At 31.4% G+C, this 26552-nt stretch overlaps 1 protein-coding gene across 4 annotated transcripts in view; it reads left to right on the top strand.

The window, feature by feature from the left end:
- The window catches only part of LOC139524547 (deoxynucleoside triphosphate triphosphohydrolase SAMHD1-like), a 46159-nt gene that overhangs the window by 604 nt on the left and 19003 nt on the right, over positions 1–26552 (top strand). The window contains exons 1-7 of one of the 4 annotated variants that reach the window (XM_071319400.1): positions 1312–1563; positions 18149–18202; positions 20330–20490; positions 21568–21740; positions 22826–22908; positions 24369–24506; positions 24976–25014. In XM_071319400.1, coding sequence (XP_071175501.1) covers positions 18194–18202; positions 20330–20490; positions 21568–21740; positions 22826–22908; positions 24369–24506; positions 24976–25014 — 603 coding nt within the window. In that variant the 5' untranslated portion in view covers positions 1312–1563; positions 18149–18193. Of the gene's footprint in view, positions 1–1311; positions 1564–2595; positions 2872–17640; positions 17717–18148; positions 18203–20329; positions 20491–21567; positions 21741–22825; positions 22909–24368; positions 24507–24975; positions 25015–26552 lie in introns of those variants that run through there. The other 3 variants (XM_071319401.1, XM_071319398.1, XM_071319397.1) reach the window with 3 other exon arrangements.

Raw genomic sequence — 26552 nt, 5'->3', positions numbered from 1 at the left:
ATTGGGATTCGAGCTTCGCTCTCATCCCCTATGGGGTTTACTGACTCCATATATATCATATTTGGTCACTAAAACACCATGTTACTAATAATACATATATATAGTTGTCTTCTCTGCGTCCGTTTAGATTACACTGAAGTTAAACTTATTTTAAGAATTTAAACCATAACACAATATTCACGAAGCATCATGAAAGAAGATATGACCTCTATGTTTTCTAAAGGAGACATAACGTTGGACAATTAACTGTATAAAAACATACTATTGCGGTGAAACATAATTCTGAAGTAGTCAAAAACTAAAGGTAGGGGTAGAACAGGATTTCAGTATAAGTTTAAATTCTTAAGTTCTGAGCATATAAATGTTGAAAATATGCTACACATCCCTGTGTTTTGACTTGCGTATAAATAGTAGTGCATATCAACTTTCCATTCTAGGTTATAGTAAATTAATAAAAAATGTTATGCTCTGGAAGATTCATAGTGACAGATATCTTAACAATCCTTTGAAAAATTATCGACTTGTTCTAACCAGTTGAATACCTTCATGAAAAATAGCGTTTAAAACAATTTTTATTCAGATATCCCTAATGACTTTGAGCACCGTCACTAGGAACTTCGTCATTGAGACATATTGATTACAATAACTTGGAGGCATACTAAATTTTATCTTATTTTGAAATTTTTTCACATTAGTAAACAAAATTAAATCTTTTCGTTACCTTTTATTAGGTTTTTGTCTCTATCAAAGCTTCATTTTGATTTGTCTAATTTTTACGTTCTGCTTTTTATGGAATGTAGTTAGATCTCCTCCTTGTACTCTCCTCCAACATCCTTCCAATATCAGTTTAGAGTTCTGGTTTAATGTTCTGTACCATAATTTTGTATGCATATCATCTTCAAACTCAGTACAAAGGTTTGTTGTTTTATGTTCTAGTTGATTTATATATATAAACTAGTATATAATGTATAGGTATATTTTGTGTATTACGTGACATGGAAAAAAGACAGCGACTGAATTGATCTGCCCTGAATTCACTTGGTGGAAAAAGTCATGATGAAAAAAAAACATGACTATCAAAACAGTTTCAGATCAAAGTGCGTTTTTCATGATATAATCTGTGTATCTATTTGACGTATAATCACATATATTGTAGTAATTTAAGAGAAATGAGTCAAACTATTAATTAAATAACGACTTAAATGCAATGACTGTAGGCTTGTTATCATATGATTTATCAAAATAAACAATATTGACTTCATTTTAATACTGTGTTTCCCTGTTTATGTTAAAAAAAGAAACGATACTTTATCTGATTTCCTTTTATGACTGTGTGTATATTGTGTGCATATTAATGTACAGTTATTTGAATATGTTGCATACCACTTGCAACATGATTATCATCGTCATTGCAGATACAGATTCTTAAAACGTACTGGTGATTATAGATTTTTTGGAACATTTTCCGTGTAATATTTTCTTTTATAAAAGGTAGATGTACATCATATGTTATTGCTGTTTTCAAATGCCCCATAGAAGGGGAGGATTGACACTTGCAAACAGGTTTAAACCCGTCACTTCTTTTGAATGAGCCTTTCCCAAGTAAGCAGCCTTTAATTCGGTGGTTTTTGTTTGCTGCTGTTTTCATATAAGATTTTCTGTTATTGTTTTGTACAAAACATTAGGTCGCTAGTTTTTCTCATGTAAAAAAAGGTAAAATGACAAAAGTACCGAACTCCGAGGAAGTCTTTTTACAATTGTCAGGACAATATCAAAGGTCAAAAACATCAAACAAATAAAAACAATTTTCCTGACTAGGCACACACATTTCCTTATGTAGAAAATAGAGGATTAAACCGGGTTTTAAAGATAGAAATATGTCAATTTTGGTGACTTCTAGAACTTTTATGACTTGCAACGTAGTACAAGTTTAACTTATTGATGCAGGTCGCATGCTTTGAGCCCCGTCACTTGGTACTTGCATATTGAGACATATTGCTTACAATAACTTGGAGGCATAATACATTTTATCTTATTTTGAAATTGTTTCACATTAGTCAACAAAATTAAATCTTTTCTTTACCTTTTTTCGGTTTTTGTCTCTATCAAAGCTTTATTTTGATTTGTCTATTTCGTATGTTCTACTTTTTATAGAAGGTTATTATATTTCCTGAAACTGCCTTCCGATATCAGGTTTGATTTCACATTTTATATTCTTTACCATAAATTTGTGTTTATATCAACTTCAATATCAGTACAAAGGTTTGTTATTATATGTGTTTGTTGAAATATATATGATTTATAGGTAAATTTTGTGTATTACGTGACATAAAAAAGAGACAGCGACTGAAAAGATCTGTACAGAATTCACTTGGTGAAAAAAGCCATGATAAAAAAAAACATTACTTTCAAAACTGTTTAAGATCAAAGTGCATTTTACATGGTAAAATCCGTTTACATATTGAACGTGTCATCAGCAATGATGTAATCTCATGAGAGAACTGAGTCAAACTATAAATTGAATAACGACTTAAATGTATGTACTTAAGGTTTGTTATCATATGATTTATAAACAATATTGACGTTATCCTTCTTATATTCAAGAAAGAAACGATACTTTATCTGATTTCCTTTTATGACTGTGTATATTGTGTTCACATTAATGTACAGTTATTTGAAAATGTTTCATACCACTTGTTACATGATAATAATCGTAATTGAAGATACAGATTCTTAAACGTACTGGTGATTATATATTTTTGGAAAATATTTTTTTTCTAATATTTGCTTTTATGAAAGGTAGGTGTACATCTTATGTTATTGCTGTTTATCAATGTCCCATTAAAGGGGAGGGTTGATACTTGCAAACAGGTTTAAACCCGTCACTTCTTTTGAATGTGCCTTTCCCAAGTAAGCAGCCTGTAATTCGGTGGTTTTTGTTTGCTGCTGTTTTCATATAAGATTTTCATTTATTGTTTTGTACAAAACATTAAATCGCTAGTTTTTCTCATGTGTAAAAAGGTAAAAATAACAAAAGTACCAAACTTAGAGGAAGTCCTTTTACAATTGTAAAGGACAATATCAAAGGTCAAAATCATCAAACAAATGAAAAACAATTCTCCTGACTAGGAACACACATTCCCTTATGTAGAAAATAGAGTATTAAACCGGGTTTTAAAGATAGAAATATTTCAATTTGGTGACTTAGGGAACTTTTATGATATGACTTGCTACGCAGTGCAAGTTTAACTCATTGAATCAGGTCGTGCGATGATTGATAGTCATTAATTTCCACGTCATTTGGTCTTCGGTTGAGAGTTCTCGTCGGTTATTATACCCCATCTCAGGTTAATTTTGCTAGAGAAGTCTTCAAACCGAAATCAAACACACGACTGTATCAACTAACAAAACAGACTTAATACAGACATTTTCTTAAACCATTGTGTTTTAAACCTATCTAGCTAGATATATCTTCATCTGGATTGACAGTACTTTGTAGTTCCGTTATATTTACAACGGTTGTCCACTCTAACAACCATAATCAATTAATGTGACTATAATTGACATTCAGCAGCCAAAACTATGTAAACATACATCACACATATAACGTTTTTGGATTCGAGCGTCGCTGGTTATTTTGTAGATGAAACGCGCGTCTGGTGTTAATACGAAATTTAATGCTGGTATCTATGATGAGTTTATATACATTCATAAATAAATCTCTGTAATATATAATAAATAATTTTTGTATCGAAGCACTGACTACTGTTCTGTTCAAACTCGTGTGGGCTAAAAGTCAAACGTTTGTGATATCGAACCAGTGATGGGTAAGAAGACAACACTTTACATATATTTCGTTCGGCCAATGCGCTTTTCTGGATTTGCATAAATAAGAAACGCTTAAAAACTGAACATTTCTTAGCAAGGGATGCACACGTTCACAGAAACATAATGTAATATAATTGACCAAAAAGGGACGTACAAGAAAGCATAAATTCATATATGGTCAAATTTGCCTGATAGAGTTAAAATAATATTTGTGTAAATTAAAGAACGAGAATTTTAGAAAACAAATATATTATAGTTTATGACGACTCTGAAACAGATCGGAAATCAGAAGATAAAAAAAAATCTAAATTAATATGAAATAAAAAACCAATTTTTCAGAGAACAATTGAAGGTCTTTCCACCAGTAAAGATCTATTTTGATATTAAAATATAACAAAACAGTCTAAAATTTCAGTTCCTATGGCTTTATGATGTATAAATATGAATTTAAAGCAAAGGTCAAAATCTAGAACGTCCTATTAACCTATGACCTTGACTTCAATTTCTAGCTCACAAACCAAGGACCTCAAATCAAAAGACCCTAGGTCCTTAATATGTACTAGAACACACCTGTGATATCGCGGATCCGTGACTGAATTAAAGTATATAACTATGCGTATTATCGGATAAAGTCATGCCGATTATAAGATGCGCAGTTTTCTCTGCTTTAAAAAGCTTTCTGTTTGAACCCGTCGACCTTGAACTTGTCAATTATTGGTAATATTAATTATTTGGAAAACAAAAGTGCCTGGAATGGAGTATTTTTTAATCAACAACATTGTTCTATATTAGTTATAAATAAAGTTGAATTCTTTAATTCACTGTTTTACGTCATGCCAGGGCCGTAACTATCCCTTTTTAATACTGAGGCAAAATATATTCGCCGAGCGTAGCGAGTCGAAAAATTTTTGGCGAGGGGTCTGGGGGCCGCTTAAGGCCCCCAGAAGCTCTGAGGAAAATAACGCAAAATCGTGCATTCTGAGCGTTTCCCGGACTCTATCTTACATAGAAACGCAAATCATTTTTAGCTATTTTTTCGACAATATTCTGGTCTCAAAGCAAACACATAGATTCATTGATATTTAAGACTTTAAAGATTTAGGGAAATTCAAAACATTAAAAGACCGATATGTAGGATAAAGCAAAAATCGTAATTCTCATAATAATTTATACCGGATCTGTCTGTCTGTTCTCGTCTTGTATTGTGCTGACTTGAGAGATTTTTTATGACTAGATTTAAATATAGTGACAGTCATTAGTGCAGTAATATACGTTAAATACTAGTACTGTTCAAGTCGACACTAGGGACCATATCATGCATGACCTTGTTTTACGGTATTTATGATTCTTTCATTATTGAAGACCCTTCAGCAAGATGAAGAACAGGAATACAAACTTTGACCATTGATCATTTGTGTTTTTTTCTATACATTGACATTGTGTGCACGTGTACTTCATATGTTAAAGGGTCTGAACACGACTTAATGCAAATTTAACCCTTGAATGTAAATTAGGTCATATGGCAATACATTGATGTTTTTTTCAACAAATGATTTGATACCGGGAATTTGGGGGTCTTACTTTAATTTAAACCATGTCAGCTATCTAGTTTTATCCACAGGCGCTTGGGTATATGATACAGTTATTTTTTATTTTTTTTTGTTGATTAAGATATTCAATTTTCCATATCTATAATAGATATCTATCACGTCTGTGCATATCTCACCTACAGAAAATATCTAATTTTGCAATCCATTGGGTATGGTTTTATATACAAGAAAGACAGTTTCGTATTCTTTGATATCAAGTTCAATTCTCCATGCAGAAACGACCACTTTTATCTGTGTCCAGTAGCATCGTAGATTCTTAAAATATTTTCTCGCATAATGCCTAGACACCGGTGGACATGCAACATTACACAGTGTGACACGTTTACAAATGAAAATCAACACTCAGACTAGTCATCAAGTAGGACAATAAATGAACAAAAGACAAACCCGGGACACAGAAGTACAAACAATAGACCATCAACTCTGAAAACCAAAAGTAAAATAGAAACATGGATTACGAAAAATATGCCGGGGCGACATCAAAGAGTGAAGAGAACTTGCTTCTTGCAAGACACTTCAGTGAAAACAATTTGATATGAAGACAATCATATGAAACAATCTTTTTTTTTTTTTTTTGAAATTTAAAACATGAGGCATTTGCCTCATTTGCCTCAATGTAGTAACGGCCCTGCATGCCCTCTAACAACTTGAAAACTGTACCTATACGCCTTAATCTAAGTCCAGATTTTTAGTATTCGTATTGTCATCTTAGAAAGTCATACTGATTAAAATACTACAATAGGGAACAATGTGACAATGGTTGAATTTAGACGTGTCAACCCTGAAGTTAAGATCCGTGTATATAGCAAGATCCTAAATACACCATATGGTGGTGCGCCTGTTAGATGCGTAACGTACAGATAAGGTAATAGGTAACAGGTGAACATACTGATTAAAATACTACAATAGGGAACAATGTGACAATGGTTGAATTGAGTAGTGTCAACCCTGTGGTTATGACCCGTGTATATAGCAAAATCCTAAATACACCGTATGGTGGTGCGCCTGTTAGATGCGGAACGTACAGATAAGGTAATAGGTAACAGGTGAATATACTATTGGTATCGGTATCGGATTCGACCCGGAACTTGTTAATTATTGGCAATATTAATTATGTGGACTGCAAAAGGGTCTGGAGTGGTGTAATTTTTAATCAACACCAATGTCCTATATAAGCTATATATAAAGTTGAATTCTTTGATTTGCCGTTTTTACCTGATGACGGCTGACATATTGGACCTCGTTATTTTAGTATTATAGATGGTTACTGAGTTATTTCACTTTACACATAATTCTAAATATGTGATAGGCGAACACTCCCATTTATTGTCTACGCACCTATTCATACAAAATTTATATGTTACGACATGTCTCAACTAACAATTTAGAAAAAATAATTTGTAGATATGTTATAAGGTTTTGAAAATAAGTGAAAATAAGCCAAATCAAAATTTAGAATATGACCTTGACTTTGACTTTGACCTTGATCTTATTTTCTTTTTTTTTCAACCAATGACCTCAAATCAAAAGACCGTAGGTCTCTATCACTTATGTTTTAGCAGTTAGAAATGCGTATCAATTATATCAAATACATAAGGGAGTATAACTCTCATATGACGTCTCCGGATTGCTTCGGTTCCAATGGCCATCCTGATCCTGAAGATATAACGAGGAATTTGGTAAAATAAATTTGTCGTCATATCTTACGGTTGCGAAGGAGTAATTGCAACAAGACAAACAGTGTTTGGGGAGATAACTCTTACAACGTATAAAGTGTTTGATTAAGCACTGTTAGTTTCAAAAGCGTATAAACTGTACGATACTATATTCCAAATACAAAGCGACATCTTATAAAGAAACAACACAATGGAAGAAAAAAATAATAATAATCAGAACATAATCAATAGGTCTTTCCACGGAAAGGTGGAAAACCCTATTTTTTGCTTTTGAAATTTAAGAAAATGAAAGTAATACTGTATGTAAAATTCAAGATACTTTTTAGAATGATCTGTCATTAAATGACAAAAAAGAAGAAACACATAAATTTTAAATGCATTTAGGTGTATTTAGAAAAAGATGCATCCTAAATTTGAAATTATCTAGAAATAGGACTAAAGCATTTTGTTAATATTTTTTGTAAAACCTCATTTTCTTAACATAAAAAAAAGTCAATTGACCTACCGAAAAACGTAACATTCCTTTCAAATATTTTCTTCTCTAAATATGCATTGATATTGTAATGTGTTTTGTTTATCTTTAATAATAAAACAACATTGAAAAAAACTCATTTGTATTACGCTACCATTTAATGGAAGTCAAAATCCAAAAAACATAAAGGTGCCATACCACCATTGATTTCCCCTATTAATCTTTGTTAAATTGGCACTTTTAAAAAAAATTGTACAGTATTTACCTTTATTTCAACCAAAAAAATACTTTGCATGTATAAAGTTTAATCCTTTTCAGTGCTACAGTGAAAATTTCACACTACATTTCATTGCATATAAGAAAGTAACCACCACCGGAAGTAAACAACCCAATTTTTACACTGTTATTTACTGATTACCTGCTTTGGTAACTATGTAACCTTAACTTTCCAAAATATGTTATAAGACCATCAAATAAAAAAAGAATGATGCTTTCAGACACACAACATACATGTTTATGACTCAGAAAAAATTAAGTGCATTGAAATGTCAAATTCAAGGGAATATTTTTTTAGACCTACTTTCGTATACAACCGGATATGACGTTCCATGATTTGGTGGTATTACACCTAAACGTGAACAGAAATATGCTTCGCATCATATATTTTAATATTGAAAACTATCATATCCTATTTACTTAATTGACTGCTCCATAGGCTTACATGCAAAACAGATGATCTTTGAAAATAAAGAAATAAAAAATGGTACATAGAAAAATGTTTTCATGTACGAATCATATATGTACTAATGTGAAATTGTGATTTAATCGAGAAACAAAGTGGTCATGCCACGAAGAATAAAAAGTTACGTAATCCTGAAGTCAAATTTTTTTTTCCTACTTTCTGTTTGCTGTTTTTACTAGGCCACACCACTTCCAGTAAACATGATATCCTTCCACTTTCCTGGATTGATATCCCCCAAAAGATGCAAGATTTTTTAAAAGTCTATATATATGTTTCAATTCAGCATAAACCTATAATCAAACAGAAAAAATTGAGTTCAGAAAAAAATTCAGAAAAAAATGCACTATTTTGTTACCCTCCATGTTTTGACATGCACCGAACTGGAGTTGTAATACAAGACTGGTACCTATAACAATAATGACATGTCTTAAAAAAAAAACCATTTACTAAGTTTCATTAAGTAGCAATATTTGAACGTAAGAAATGCTATTAAAAGAATTGTTTAACTGTATTAATAAAAATGACCCCACTATTGAAGCAATACCCCTTTCTGAAAACAGGCAAAATTTGAAAATCAGTCATGTCTATCAAATGATCTGTCAATCTCATTCTAGTCTATCTTTATAAATGTTTTATTATTATTTGGATTCTGTGAAGCTAGAAGAGTATTCTTATCTATTATTTTTTTATTTTTTTCCTTCTTTTTAATTGAAGCACATTCAATAGTTTACCCCTCCCCCATTTTTCAATGAAATATACTCAAGTGGGCCTATTGTTTAAGTCAAAATTGAAAAACTACCCAAAACTTTTTCATATTGAAGAATTTGCTACAATACAACTATCTGAACACAAGAAAGACCATACCTTTCTCTATTTTCACTATACTGGTCTTTATACATGCCCACTATATCATGGTTTTTAGACTGAACTTGACACACCAATGCATATAAAATTTGAAATAAAATTCAAGAAAAAACAAAATGAATACTCAAGTTGGTGTTTTTGGTAAGAATATTGATTATTTGTCAAACCTAATCACAAAAATTCTTGTCACGATGGATAGTTTTAGAAAAATTCTACTTTTTAAACAAATTTTTAACCCAAATATGGAAATTTCAATTAACCATGCAGTGCCGCAGACAGGAAAAAAGTATAGCCTCATGAACAATGAACATTTTTTGAAAATCTTTTCACCAAAGGTTCATTTTATACATATTGTACCTAAATGTCAAGAATTGAGTTATAAAAAAAAATAAACCTAGAGAAAAATATTACTTTTGTTTGTAGCTGTCTCTTCAACTTTGCACTTATTTTCTATAAAACTAGAATTTTCATCACAAGAAAAAGATTTCATTGAAAAAAAATCTTTCTATGTTCTTTTTAATTGAAAATCATGTATGTTATACCATCAAAATCTCAATTTGCCTCAAAATGTTGTGCTTTATGTCTATAATTACTTTTGAATGGTGTCTAGTATAAAAACGCATAATTATTACATAATTTCAGTTTTTGAAGTGTAACTTGATACCCCATGATTTTTTTCTCTTCAAAAGTCCTTAAATCATGATGTTTGATCATTCTGGGCACACAAAAGTCCACATGAGCTACTTCCTTGCAGTTAACATATGAAAAAAATACCCTATGCAGGTTGCAGTCTTGTAATTGACTGCTCCATAGGCTTACATGTAAAACAAATGATCTTTGAAAATAAAGAAATAAAAAATGCTACATAGAAAAATGTTTTCATGTTCGAATCATATATGTACTAATGTGAAATTGTGATTTAATCGAGAAACAAAGTGGTCATGCCACGAAGAATAAAAAGTTACGTAATCCTGAAGTCAAATTTTTTTTTCCTACTTTCTGTTTGCTGTTTTTACTAGGCCACACCACTTCCAGTAAACATGATATCCTTCCACTTTCCTGGATTGATATCCCCAAAAAGCTGCAAGATTTTTTAAAAGTCTATATATATGTTTCAATTCAGCATAAACCTATAATCAAACAGAAAAAATTGAGTGGAAATCTTCTCATTTTGCAACTTGTATGGTATAAAAAGCTAATGGTTTAGAATTTACCAAATGTAATATAGCGCTACACATTGCTTTGGGGACGAAAATTAATACTGTTCCATTCGAAATACAGTTATTGCCAATTTAAAAGAATAATTGATTTTGTATTTGAAAGACATAACATAGCTGCTGTTTCGAACTATATGAAAGTACTTTTTCCAAGAGTTCCAAGTGGTGTAGTTAAAATCATCTCTTAGTGAATTCTTTGGACGCCATCACGAGTTGGTTGACCGTTTTGTATTATCCGTTTACAATATTTTACTTATATCGTAACTACAATCCCGTCCCCTTTTCCTTTTCCACCTCTCTTTTATGTAGAGATGATTTATTTTTATTGAATTATACTGTTAAAATAAATAGGCATTTGGCTGTGATGATCCATTACTACCAAAAATGTTTTTAAAAGGTTTTTAAATGATCGTAATAAAAGACATAGACCCTAGTTATTTTTAATCAAATATTCATATCTGAAAATTGCAGATAAAAGGCTGCTGCACAAGGTCGTCATTTAACGTTTCCATTGGTAAAGGAACTAAATCCTAAGCTAAACATTAAAGAGGTTATGCGTTTTATGTGGTGTATTCTTAAACTAAAACCGATTTGATATAAATATGGATGTTTAAATAGTGGCGTTGATCGAGTTTTATTCTTATATATTTTTAACCAGCACACATATTTGGCCACGAAGGCATATTTATATTCTTCATTTAAGATAAAATTCAATAATGTTTTTTTCTTTCTCAGAAACAATATTTTACAAATTCAAGTAAATATAGCCATGATGAATTTAAACTGACCAAATAAAGGCAACAGTAGTATACCGCTGTTCAAAACTCATAAATCCATGGACAAAAAACAAAATCGGGATAACAAACTAAAACCGAGGGAAACGCATTAAATATAAGAGGAGAACAACGACATAACACTAAAATGTAACACATATAGACAAAATCCCACGAGAATAACAAATATAACATATATATATAACATCAAAACCAAATACATGAATTTGGGATAGACAAGTACCGTGACACGTCTTATCGCAATGTGAATTTACACTCAAAAATAAGAGAAAACAAACGACACAACGTTATAATGTAATACACACAGAAACGAACTATAATATAACAATGACCATATTCCTGACTTGGTACAGGGCATTTTTAAAGGAAAAAATGGTGGGTTGAACCTGGTTTTGTGGCATGCCAAACCTCGCACTTTTATGGCCATGTGAAATATAACATCAAAATGACAACACAGGACTACAATATAAATAAATTGGAGAACACAATTGACAAAGAATCACACGAACAACAGCCAACAAAAGGCAACAAGTTCAAAATTTTAATACGCCAGAAGTGTATTTTGTCCACACAAGACCTATGTCAATACAAAAGTTTGAGACCGAAACGAGTACAAAGTTGAACAGCATCGAGGACCAAAAGATCAAAAAGGTTGTGCCAAAAACGGCAAAAAAACAATGAGATGGATCAATTTTTTAAAAATATTCATTTGAAACTTATTTTTTTCAAATTCGTTTGGGTTTTACCCGCATTTTGATTTTTGTATTACGGGTGAATGTTATTCACATATAAATAGGAAAACTGAGCTCTCAAAACAATGCAAATTACTAAGGACTTTTCTATAAGGTGTAAGAAGAGTTTGTATTAAAGTATGTTTACATTTTGCTGTTTCTTAAGTTTTTGTTGCTGTGTTTTTTTATTGCATAGTTTTGTTTTATCTCTGTTTGCTTGCTTGAGTATTTTAAAATTTGTTTTCGTTTTAAACCTTTTTAATTGTATGTACCTTTTTACTTCAAATTTTGATTTCCAGAAAATGATGGTGATAATTTATCATTTATAATTCAAATGAGCTATATATATATATATGTATATATTCGAGAACTCGTTATCTTCTTAAACATTTAAATACTAAAGTGATTTAATAGATTTTTCTATGTCAACTATCTCTTAACGTTTAGTTTCCCCAAAATTATATTAAAAAGCATATACATATTTTATTTCTATTTGTGCCCTTTAAAACATTTTGTTATAAAACCTGTACCTTCTTACTGTCGTCAACATTTCTTTTGACTTTAAAGGTACGTTATATCAGTGCATGATAACAATTTATCTAAGTCTTAATTCATAAAAAAATTAACTAATTAGTTATCAAAGGTACCAGGATTATAATTTAGTACGCCAGACGCGCGTTTCGTCAACATAGGACTCATCAGTGACGCTCATATCAAAATATTCATAAAGCCAAACAAGTACAAAGTTGAAGAGCATTGAGGATCCAAAATTCCAAAATGTTTTGCAAAATACAGCTAAGGTAATCTATGCCTGGGATAAGAAAATCCTTAGTTTTTCGAAAATTCAAAAGTTTTGTAAATAGGGGTTTGAAATGCAGTGCTTGTCGTTGGTTGCTGTCCATCATAATCTTTTGTTAAATCTTAAATCAAGCCACTGATTGTGCGATCAAAATTAGTTATAGGTTGTTTCATGCATTGTTTACGACTTTACAGTGACCTTAATCTGCATATATTAACATTCGGTAATCAAATAGATCGATGCACATATTAAACATTGCTTGTGCAGAGTTTTATCTAGTCAGCCTTCTATCTGTGATCTTTATGAACATAGTCTAGTATTCTTACATTTGACAGTCATTTTTGATCTCTTAGGATATTTAAAATCTAACCTGATGATTTTCTATTTAGTTTTTTTACTGTTTTATTTAACTCATTTCTTTTTTTGATGGTTTCATTTTCATTTTCAATTTAAATTTCCAAAAAAATAATTTATATATACCCGTGAAGTAAATAAAAGTATCAATTTCTTAAACTTTAGATACTTAAGTGATGGGATATACTTTTCTATGTCAATCTTCTGTCGCAATTTAATATCCCAAAAATTATAATAAAAACCATTCACATATGTTTGTCCCTTTAATAAAAAAATATATTGCGAAACTGTTTACCTTAGGCCGTGTTCTCACCAAACGCCATGTACAGTAAACTTGTTTACAATTAGTTTAACGTACTTGCCATTGGTTTCACATTAAATTTGTGATGACTTATTCTTTTAGCTTATAGTTTACATATTATTTAAATCTAAAGGAGATACTACAAAGCCAATTAAAAAATACTTACATTTTCAAAGTATTTCGACAATACATGTCTCTTCAGTGATGCTCGTGGTCAAAATATTTGAAATCCAAAGCTTATATAAAAGGTGAAGAGCTATAATCCAAAAGGTCCAAAAAGTATCGCCAAATTCGAAAAAGGAATCAGAGCTTTGCATGAGGGAGATACATTCCTTAATTTATAATAATTTCTAACATTTTGTAACAGCAAATTTTGATAACACAAAAACAAAAAATCCGTATTTTCATGCCAGTACAGAAGCACTGGGCTGGTGATACCCTCGAGGACTAACAGTCCACCAGCAGAGGCATCGACCCAGTGGTAGTAATAACATTAACGGTACTAATTTTCCTGCACCAGATGCGCATTTCGACAATACATGTCTCTTCAGTGATACTCGTGGCCAAAATATTTGAAATCCAAAGCTTATATAAAAGATGAAGAGCCATAATCCAAAAGGTCCAAAAAGTATAGCCAAATTCGAAAAAGGAATCAGAGCTTTGCATGAGGGAGATACATACCTTAATTTATAATAATTTCTAACATTTTGTAACAGCAAATTTTAATAACACAAAAAAATCCGTATTTTCATGCCAGTACAGAAGCACTGGCTACTGGACTGGTGATACCCTCGGGGACTAACAGTCCACCAGCAGAGGCATCGACCCAGTTGTAGTAATAACATGAACGGTACTAATGTTCCTGCACCAGATGCGCATTTTGACAATTCATGTCTCTTCAGTGATGCTTGGGCCAAAATATTTATAATCCAATGCTTATATAAAAGATGAAGAGTTATAATCCAAAAGGTCCAAAAAGTATAGCCAAATCCGAAAAAGGAAGGACTTAGAGCTTTGCATGAGGGAGATACATTCCTTAATTTATAATGATATCTCATATTTTGTAACAGTAAATTTTAATAACACAAAAAAATCAGTATTTTCATGCCAGCACAATAGCACTGGCTACTGGACTGGTGATACCCTCGGGGACTAACAGTCCACCAGCAGAGGCATAGACCCAGTGGTAGTAATAACATTAACGGTACTAATTGTCCTGCACCAGATGCGCATTTCGACAATACATGTCTCTTCAGTGATGATCGTGGCCAAAATATTTGAAATCCAAAGCTTATATAAAAGATGAAGAGGTATAATCCAAAAGGTCCAAAAAGTATAGCCAAATCCGAAAAAGGAATCAGAGCTTTGTATGAGGGAGATACATACCTTAATTTATAATAATTTCTAACATTTTGTAAAATCAAATTTTATTAACACAAAAAATCCGTATTTTCATGCCAGTACAGAACACTGGCTACTGGACTGGTGATACCCTCGGAGACTAACAGTCCACCAGCAGAGGCATCGACCCAGTGGTAGTAATAACATTAACGGTACTAATTTTCCTGCACCAGATGCGCATTTCGACAATACATGTCTCTTAAGTGATGCTCTAGGCCAAAATATTTGTAATCCAATGCTTATATAAAAGATGAAGAGCTATAGTCCAAAAGGTCCAAAAAGTATAGCCAAATCCGAAAAAGGACTTAGAGCTTTGTATGAGGGAGATACATTCCTTAATGTATAATAATTTCTAACATTTTGTAACAGCAAATTTTAATAACACAAAAAATCCGTATTTTCATGCCAGTACAGAAGCACTGGCTACTGGACTGGTGATACCCTCGGGGACTAACAGTCCACCAGCAGAGGCATTAACCCAGTGGTAGTAATAAGATTACGATATTTGCAATTTAATCCTATTAGATCTTTTTATTTATTTTTGTGTTTTACTCTTTTGTTTTATTGTATTGATTCTTATTATTTATGATTTCCTTTCGACTTTCATTTCAATTTCCTGAAAATAATCTTATTTATACCCGTGAATTAAGTAATAGTATACATGTTTTCTTAAACTTTTAATACTTAAGATAGACTTTTCTGTGTCAATCTTCTATTGGAATTTTATTTCCAGAAAATTGTAATGAAAAGCATTGAAATATTAGTTACCTTTGAAAACATATATATTTAGAAACCGCAACTTCTTCCTCGTCTTTTGTTAAGTGAAGAGTTTTAATATTATTTAAATACTGTAAATATATCCTTAACCTGCACGCACACTTGGCCAAGTAAGTATACTTATATTTTTCTTTTCGTTACATATCAATTTATTTTGAGGATATATTTTTCTCTTATAAACATTTCACCAAATCACGAAACGCCATGCTTTATTCAATCTGATCAAAATATAAAATATATAACTCAAATATTCTATTGATGCTTTATATAAATCGCTGCAGGTTTTACCAACATTTTATTTTGGTCGTGATGGTGTATTTAATACCAATATAAACAGGAATAATGTAGACTGAGCTCTCCCGAGAATGCCAAAAAAAATGAAGTTTCAATATGAGGAAACTAGAAAAATAGTAATAAAGCTGTTAAATTATGTTTACGTTTTATGTTTATTTAGTTTTGTTGTTGTTGTTGTTGGGGGGAAAAGGGGGGGGGGGGGGGCGTGCAATTGTTTTTTAGTCATTCTTTGCTTGCTTCTGTGTTTGATGTGTTTCATCATTTGATTTTGCCATTTGATTAGGGACTTTGGGTTTTGACTTTCCTCGGAGTTCTGTGTTTTTGTGATTTTACCATTTAAAGTTGTTTTTGAATTTATGATTTCTGTTTTACGATTTCCAGAAAATTAGTGTGTTTTTTTTGTTTTTGTTATTTAGATATGCTTTAAATATAGTTACAGTGAATTAAAGTATCTCAAATATTTAAATGCTTGAAGTAATGGAATAGATTTAAATTTTCTAAGTAAATTTTCTCTCAAAATTATTTTCAATAAAATTATAATATAAGTCACCCACATACGTTTTTCCTATGTTTTGCCTTTAAAACATTCTTAAAAGAAACCTGATAAATTTAAGTAATCGCAGTTCAATCAATTTAACAAAGTTTAAATTTATATATATTAACCTGATTAAACTAGATGAATAATGTTATGGTTTGCTTAAATTTATTCCCAAAACCGAGTGATGAAATGCCTCTTTTCCGGTTATACATATAGTTATGTCACAAATCAAACCATGTATTGTTTCTTCGATCAATATGATTTATGGGATTGTGCAATAACATTTATTATTATTGAAAATCCGCCGGTGCCAAAATTGCATTATTTCATACATTGCAACAAGTCTTACACTGACCCTGATCTGAATATACTAACAGGCATTGATCAGATAGATCGATTAACATATTTAACATTGCCTGTGCACGATCTTTATAAGTATTGTCTATTGTAATTACAATTGATAATCTTTGTTGACATCAAATATATTATAATGTTATGTTTTACGACATAAAGATATTTATATTGATATTTGTTTTTACCCTTTTGTTTAATGCATTTGTTTTTGCTTTTTTCTATAGTTTCCTTTTTACTGCCATTTCGATTTCAGGAAAATATGCAATATATTTTCGTGCGTAAATAATAGGTCGTTGTATCAATGTGTTAAACGATGTAACACATTTTCTACATCTTGTTTTCGCTTTTTGAACTTTGCAAGTTCAAATATTATATTCCTTTTAACAATTCAGTAGTTATCTTACTTTTAATTTATCTTTTGATCTTGCATATTTCTCTTTTTTCCTCCGACAACACTTTTTTAAATGGTTTTTTTATCATTACAGCAATCATAAAATACAAAATGTTCAAATGATAAACAGCATGAAAGGAAATTATTCTTTTCTATATTATCGTACACCAAAGTTCAAGATAACAATGAATTATAAGGAAATTTTAATTTCGACACAGGAAGATTACGTATTTTCGTTTTTGACACACTGATTGGCGTTCTACTCTGTATAATGTTGATCTCATCCTAAAAGCAATTTACTGATCCCGAATCGATCGAAATTAAATATGTCTTACCAGTTAATGCATTTAAATTTTATTAGAAAAACTTTTAATCAGGCAGCATGTGATATGAATACTATACATAAAAAACATAAGATAAGCGATATCAGCACCACTTCGAATGATGTAATTTGCCTTCTTGCATAAATTGATAAGAACTCATATTACGGATATCTTGTACTATACCGATAAGAGCAAGGTCATCTCGTTATAACAACGTAGTAGTCGTAACTGCTACTTGAAAAGTGTTCAGGTAAGACAGATATAATGCTTTTAGAACTTTGATATTATAATGAGTTTTATTTGACATGGTTTTGATATTACGAACTAGCTTTCACATGATCATGTGAAATGGAATAATAAGAAGCAAAGTGATTTAGAACGTATCTGTGCTTGCCTCTTCAGCCAGACTGCATGTATTTTCTTCATAAACAACTTATAATTGAACATATAAGATACCATATGCTTATATCGAAATTTATGATGTTCTGAATATGTAAATATTTGATTTATATTAAAACGAACACTTTTGTTCAAGGGTTATTGTAAATAACGCAGTTTTATGATACCTTCGAAACAATAAAAGTAAAAATGTTTTTATTTGTTATTCATAAAACTTTACATTTTTATCATTTGTGATTTGTTTGTTCATACATATGTTCTATTTAAAAGATATATTTTGTAGTCATCGGAACAAACAGCGAAGCGACAAAAAAAAAGATTAACAAATATGTCGAAGGTAAATTGTAACACATTTTTATAGATATAGGAAGATGTGGTATGAGTGCCAATGAGACAACTCTCCATCCAAATAACAATTTATAGAAATAAACCGTTATAGGTCAATGTACGGACTTCAACACGGAGCCTTGGCTCACACGAATCAACAAGCTATAAAAGGCACCAAAATTACTAGTGTAAAACCATTCAAACGGGTAAAACAACGGTCTAATCTATATAAAAAAACTAGAAACGAGAAACACGTATAAATTACATAAACAAACAAAAACTACGGTACATCATATTCCTGACTTTTATAAATTTCCTGTTAACAAAATTTGAATTTTACAAAAAACTAAGGATTTTCTTATCCCAGGCATAGATTACCTTAGCCGTATTTGGCACCACTTTTTGGAATTTTGGATCCTCAATGCTCTTCAACTTTGTTTTTGTTTGGCTTTATAAATATTTTGATATGAGCGTCACTGATGAGTCTGATGTAGACGAAACGCGCGTCTGGCGTACTAAATTATAATCCTGGTACCTTTGATAACTATAAGAACAGGTGCAAACATTTGCAGCGGGATTAAATGTTTAAATGATACCAAACCTTTTCCCTTTTTTCTGAAACAATAGTATAACACCACGACATAGACGATAAAATATCTATTGGAAGGCGTAACTCAATAAAAAAAAACGTATATTAACACACTGAACGAATAAATTTGATCTGCGATACATGAATGCCAATACATAGTTAATATTTTGTTTAGAGACAAACATTCAAGGCCCAAAAGGCAAACAAACAAGTCCAAACAAAGCCATGGCAAGACACCACCGCGAAATATTTAACAACCCCTTAGAACATCATCACTTTTGAAAAAAAACCGGTTTCATACTATATACAGTTAAATGAAAAATAACTTTGTCGTTTTAGGTATACTACTTCTGTGTATATAAAATCTTTCAATAAGGAATACCAAGAAAGTTCTGTAATATAAATACCCGATTTAACACTTAATACATATGGTGTGAATATCAACAAGAAAACTATACTATTAGAGCAAGATAAAACTTCCTATACAGATTTAAGGAGAATAATTTTGATGTTCATAGTACGAAGAAGCGAAAATTAGGAAATATTCCAAATGATCAAAGCTGGTATAGCATTACAAATAGTATCAGCAGGTCAAATTAACAAGAAAGTACGATTTGAGAGTTCTCTCAGTTACTGACAGCTAGTTAAAAGCCAAAATAATTAATAATAAAAAATCATGTATCAGAGATTAAAATCAACTAAAACACATCCTAGGGAACTAGTATTTAGTATGTCTGCTTGTTTTGTTTGCACATTGCTGTCAATATAATGGAATTGTATGCGACTATCATACACGTGGAAGTTGAGTTAGCTAAATAATCAGGTTGGATTAACTGTTTTCCTCACAGGGGAATATCGGAACCAAGACAGGAATATGACAGTTGTTTTCCAATTAGTTGATATGTTTGAGCTTTTTATTTTGCAATTTGATAAGGGCTTTTTCTTTTTTAATTTTCCTTGGTGTTTTGAATTTTCAATTCTAAGTTTCTTTAAAAAGAGTTGAATGAAGATATCTTCTAAAATTCACACGAAGGGTTGACTTTTATCTCCTACACATATTCCCGTCTAACGGTGACAATCTTTTTGGTTGGAGGTGAGTTTAAAATAACGGGATGTATAAGTGCTCAGTACAGTACTAGTCTCGTCGAAATACGGACCTTACATATCATACCTCGTGTTTGGTGTAACACTCTATGAACTCCAAATAGCCATGTTCACAAATGTATCTAATCTTGGATGGGTTAGCATATTGCCGGACGCAAAGCTTAAATTATAATTGTTTTTGTAGTATTACATACTCTTTTCGTATTTTGTAGCCTATTTCTAAAAGTCTTATTCGGTACTTATCCATCATACACTTGTAAAACTATAAATGTCTCTTTTAAAATCACATTTGGAACATGTGTATTTCAGAGAAAAAATATTCCTTATAGCAAAATGAGTTTCTTTTCTTGAACATTCAATTTGTACTATGACGATATTTTTTTTAAAAGTATATTAATACTTGCATCAGGAATGCATCTAATTTTCTCATATTGTATTCTACAGATACTAAATGATCCAATACATGGCACAATCGAGCTTGATCCATTACTTATAAAAATAATTGATACACCTCAGTTCCAACGACTGAGAAATATCAAACAACTTGGTGGGTGTTATTTTGTTTATCCTTCCGCATCGCATAACCGTTTTGAACACAGTATTGGGTAAGTAACATACAGTTTATAAGTATTAAGTAAATGATAGTAGAAGACACTAATAAATAAAAAACTCGTTATGAAGAAAAACATCAAAAGTTTAATTCACACAACACTTTAACCTAAAAAGAACGCAATACAGACCTCATAAACAGGAATAAAATACAGGGATAAAATCATCAGAGGCTCTGGCATAAAATGCTGTTTCTGATATACTAGTGGTGCTCATTGTGGTGCGCTTATTATTAAAAATATGATAATAAGTCACGTTCGCTGATGTAAAAATCGAGGGAAAAGAAACAAGTGTGGGTACAACAAATAGAAATATCCGTGATAATATGTGATACGATATCCAATAACGACCAACACCTGAATATATTACTTTATAAAATGCATGCTTGTGAAACGCATGATTAACCGTTTTAACAGTATCACTTGTTAAAAATCAAGGATAAATACGTTATTCATCATATATATGAAATCCGGTGAGACTTTGGGAGAATGATGATTTAATTGAGTGGTGGCAGAATTCTATGATAACTCAACTGAAATAAATTTGAACTTTGCGATGTCTCAAATTCACTAATGATAATGCTCTCATGGTATACTAATATACAGTTTCATCTACAAGAACCTCAACATACGTTCATTTGTCTTCTTAATTCATGATAAAAGTGCTTGATTCAAAAAACACATTATTTCGTGATTTTGATGAAATACTACTTTCACTTTCCTTATTAACATTTCCTTCCTTCTGGAAAGCACATGGTATGCAATTTCATAAGGATTATTTTCTTCATTTTATCAAAGTTTGAAAAAAAAACATATATTTTGTGTGTTTTTGTTTTTTTACGTATTTTGATACAGCAAACAATACTCTCTTCGCTTTAGGTTATCACTGTTACATTTGCATTTTTTGTCTAAGAAATAACGCTGAAAACAATTTTTTGTACTTCAAATCAGAACCAACCACATCTGTTGTCTTATATGCAGATTAATGCCAATAAGGAGATTGCTTAATTTTTTGTTTAACTCTATCAATTTGAAAGCAACACTCAAACTTGTCATTTATTCATATATATTCAGAACATGTTTCTTAGCCAGTAATTTGGCACGTCAGTTGAAGAAACGACTTAAAAAAGACGTAAACAAGTTAGGAACAGATGGTGAAAATGAAAAGAAAACGAAATTAGAAAAAGCAAAAATGAGCAAAAATGACAAACTGTGTATTGAGATAGCAGCATTATGTCATGATATAGGTAAGCAAAACAGTAAGACAGATACCAATTTTAATCACAATTAATCAGTTGAACAATTAGCAACACCATGATTCAATTAGACTATTTACCGGGTTTGATATAACAAGAACAAAACGTCGTGTGCCACATGTGGGCAGGATCTACTTACCCTTCCGGCGCACATGAGTTCACCCCCAGGTTTTGGTGGGGTTCGTGTTGCTTCAGTTTTCCTTTTTGTATTTTGTGTGCTATTATTTGTCTTTTTGTTTTTGTTTTAAGCCATGACGTAGTCAGTTTATTTTCGATCTATGCGTTTGAACGTGCCTCTGGTATCTTTTGCCCCCAATTTAAATATCCAATTCAAGAGCAATCAGACGGGAATTTACAGGAGTACTAACAACTGGCATCAAGTCATTTTAAATTGAATGAGACAAGGGCTCTTATACACAAAACTTAACTCTGTACTCGGAGAACAAAATTGTGCTCAAAACACAAATCTAAGTACGACCGTGCTCGAAGTGTTAGGTGATTCCATTTAAAATGCTTGCTTCATTCGTAATTTGGAAACGACATCAAAACGTCAAGACCAAGATCTTGTTAATAGCTATAGTGTCAATAGCCATCGTAGTAAACATATTGAAATGTAGGAAACTTGGTTAAAATATCACAAATTTGTGACTTTCAAGATATATATTCTTTAAAACACGGTAATAATATACTGTTGATATTTCCAAGGAGATAACATTAATATTATTTTAATAATTTTTAATAAAATTGCCATATAAGCAGGAGGTTTGGCTAGCCATACAACAAGGTTCAGCCCACTACTTTTTCTTAAAATGGCTTGTACAAAGTCAAGGAATATGACAGTATATCAAATATTCTGTTTCTATGTATCTTGGTGTTTGTTGTTGCTGCACGTCAGTGTTTCTATTGTTCCGTTTTTACCTCTTATAGTTGATGTTTTCCTTAGTTTTAATTCGCTTTTAGACAGCGATATACTACTGTTTCCTTAATATAATTTGATTACGAAATGCGTCCTTCTTTCTGTTTCATATTCTTTCAAACACAATTTTTTTAAATGACCTTTGTTTCCATTTTTTTAGGGCACGGACCATATTCTCATTTGTTTGATCGATTGTTTAATAAAGCAATGACAAAGAAGGACCCGAGTACAGTGACATGGAAGGTTTGTAGTAACAATATAATGGATATTATATAATGTTATGGTTATAAGCGACAATTTCATAAAGTAAAGGTTGCAGTATTAAATGTTAATACACACATTCGTTAGAAAATTCATCTATCTAAGATGTTGCCTATGAATATATTTTTAGTACTCATATTACCAACATTCAAAATAATAAAATTGAAAATAGAAATGAGGAATGTGTCAAAGAAACAACAAACTGACTAAAGAGCAGATAACAGCCTCAGGCCACAAGCGAAAAAATCCTTAACATGAAGGTGGGCTTTCAAACGGTCCCTTAAGAAAGTGTGTACTAGTTTGATGAAAATGGACGTCACACCAAACTCCAAACATATACATGAACTAAAATAAAAAAAAAACATACAAGACTTACAAAGGCCAGAGGCTCGTTTCTTGGGACAGCTTAAAAATGAGCGGAGTTAAACACATTTGTTTTTAGATCTGAACCTTCTCCCTACAACTCTAACCAATATAGAATAAACAAACACATAGCAATACGCAAAGTAAATCTAAGTTAAAAGGAAGCCCGAAACCGATGTCGGAACTAACTGAGCAAAATTAGAATGATACCCAAATTAAAAAAGGGACTACTTGAATGTAAAAAAGCCTATATGAAAATTCACACAGATTAAAAACTGTCAGGATTATTGAGAATATAATAGTATACTAGTATGTATCTTTATACCTCGAACTGCTAAAATGTACTAATGTTAATGTATCATAAAATCCCGTGATATGAATGTCAACAATGGCAGACTTTAAGATATAGTGCATGAACATACATATTTCTAAATACAGTTTAAATATATATCTGCATTACTAAAAATATATATATATATATATAAATAGATAAATACAACTTCTTTCAATGAAGGCTATGTGTGTATGACCTATAGTTTGTTGACAGGGGTTTATTTGAGAGTGTATTGGTCGTTTAGCTTGTCGTCAAATATTTTGATAGATTTTGATAATCCCATTCAGTAACTCGGCATTTTGACTTCACCTTTGTTTATGTTCAATTCCCTTTCAAATGTATAAAAATGGATTGCAGAATTAGTTTTTTAATATCCGGTTCATCAATTATATTTAAAAATTTGAGTTATCTTTGCTCACAAGTTCGAAAAAAAGTGTATTAACCATTTGCAAGCTATCTGAGATTATTTTACAGAAAACTTTGTTGATTTATATGTTTCGGAGTTTCGTGTAACGATTTTTTATTGAACAAGTACACATATTTGTTAAAAAGACAGCTGAGGTCCGCCTCAAGTTGCGGGATTTTCTCGCCGTGTTGAAGTTGAAGACACATTGGTGGCCTTGGTCTGTTTTCTGGTCTTTGGTTCGCTTGTTGTTTCTTATTGTTTTAATCTCAAAACGTAACAGGGGTCGCAAAAGAAAGATCTTATTAAAAGTTTTTAGATTAAAATTTTTATTTATCTTAGCATGAAGATGTTTCAAGAATGATGATAGACTATATGATAAAAGAAAATGGTGATCTTAAAGCGGCATTCGAACTGAAATTTGATAAAGAAACGGAGAGGTGTATAGAGTTCATCAAAAACCTTATCGACGGAAATACGGTTATTTTAATTTATGGGTTAATGTGTAACTATATATATATTATGCTATGCATTTTTTTTTTTTTGAAAACATAAAAGGGTTCATAATCATAATTATAATGATGCACAGTCAAAAATTTACAGTGATGTTTAATGATTCATTTTCATTAAGATAATAGTACAAATGAAAAATCTAAGTTTCCTTTCTCAGCACAGTAGAGTGGTATGAAAAACTAATGGAGCAAGTTCCCGTTGTCAAAGAAATTAACAACGTCGTCATAGGTAAAAAAGCGATAATCAGATTATCATTGGTCATCTCAACTCGATTGCTTTTTCTCACTTTCGCTTTATCGGTTTTCATTTACTTCGAGATGATCAAAGATAACTTATAAATACAGTGTAGTAGAATAACATACAAAATACTTGTCAACAAAATAATCAGACAGTTTTATATTACTTTATTTTTCATGTAGAAAATTTAATTTTCCAGAAAAAATCTGAAGATAAAGCAAAATATTACATGTATGAGGTAAGGATGTTTAAGAAAAGAGGGACGAAAGATACCAAAGGGACAGTCAAACTCATAAATCTAAAACAAACTGACAACGCCATGGCTAAAAATGAAAAAGACAAACAGAAAAACAATAGTACAAATGACACAACATAGAAAACTAAAGAATAAACAATACGAACCCCACCAAAAACTAGGGGTGATCTCAGGTGCTCCGGAAGGGTAAGCAGATCCTGCTCCACATGTGGCACCCGTCGTGTTGCTTATGTGATTACAAATCCGGTAAATAGTCTAATTCGGTAGGTCACATTCATGAAAGGGAAGGGGATTGTAGTTACGACGTAAGGAACATATCCGATATCATTTGTGAAACGGTTATTCCATAACGGTCAACCAACTCGTGATGGCGTCCGTAAAATTTACGAAGGGATGATTTCAACTTCACCATTTGGAACTCTTGGTTTAATAGCTTCCTTGTAAGAAATGATGCAAGCTATACTTTTTGTAGTTTTAACATGGATAGGCATTATATTCGTGATTATTGTTGCCCTAGTGATAATGAGGGCTAAAATAACACGAATATAAAGCCTACATATGTTAAAACTACAATAAAGTATAGTTTGCCTCAATTATTTCGATTCTGATTAAAACTATTAAGGTAATTTCTATGTCCGATGTGTATAATAGTGGAGTGTTTGTGTATACCTTTTCGTGAACCTTCTTTTATGTTTGTTAACAAGCAAACGACTGGCAATGTGATTTTTCAGAGGGAGGAGTTTTGAACAGCCAGCATGAACGGTTGTCGTATCAGGTGTAATACCACCATTGATTTTCCTCATTAGTGTTTTTTAAATTTGCACTTTGAAAAAAAATGTGCAGAATTCATCTTTGTTTCAAATAAAGAATTACTTGGCATGAGTTAAGTTTAATCCTGTCCAGTACTATAGAAAAACAATCACATAAAATTTCATTGCATATAAGAAAATAACCATCATTGGAAGTTAACTAATCAAATTTCTCCCCTTATTTTATCTGTGTGCAAGTTTTAATCACCATGTAACCTCAAGAATACAAAATATTCTATAGAAATCTCAAATAAAAAGTAATGGTGTTTGAAAGACCCAAGACATATGTTTATGACACAGAAAAGTTTTACTGCAATAAAATGTAGGATTAATTACCTACAACTGCCAAATTCAAGGGAATATATTTTTCGACCTACTTTCGTATACAACCGGATGTGACGTACCATGATTTGGTGGTATTACACCTAAAGAAGAAATTATTGTTCAATAAACTGAATGTGGTTTTTTTTATCTTTGTAAAACTGTTTATGTCAAGCATTTATGTCAAGTTTTGTCATAATCAGTTCAATAGCTTGAGAAAAATCTAGTATAATGACAGACGACATCTACAACGGTTCGAGCAAAATGTCTTCGACAAATCCAAACCAAGCCGCATCAAGATAGAATAGAGTGTGGACCAATAAATGATCAACCTATCTATCTTATCTGCCAAAAAACAGTTAAATATGATACACAAGATGATTTTAGGAA

The sequence above is a fragment of the Mytilus edulis genome, chromosome 5, assembly GCF_963676685.1.
Source record: "Mytilus edulis chromosome 5, xbMytEdul2.2, whole genome shotgun sequence".
Taxonomy (NCBI): domain Eukaryota; kingdom Metazoa; phylum Mollusca; class Bivalvia; order Mytilida; family Mytilidae; genus Mytilus; species Mytilus edulis.
The sequence above is the reverse complement of the archived record's forward strand: the minus strand, read 5'-3'. Positions and strand labels throughout refer to the sequence as shown.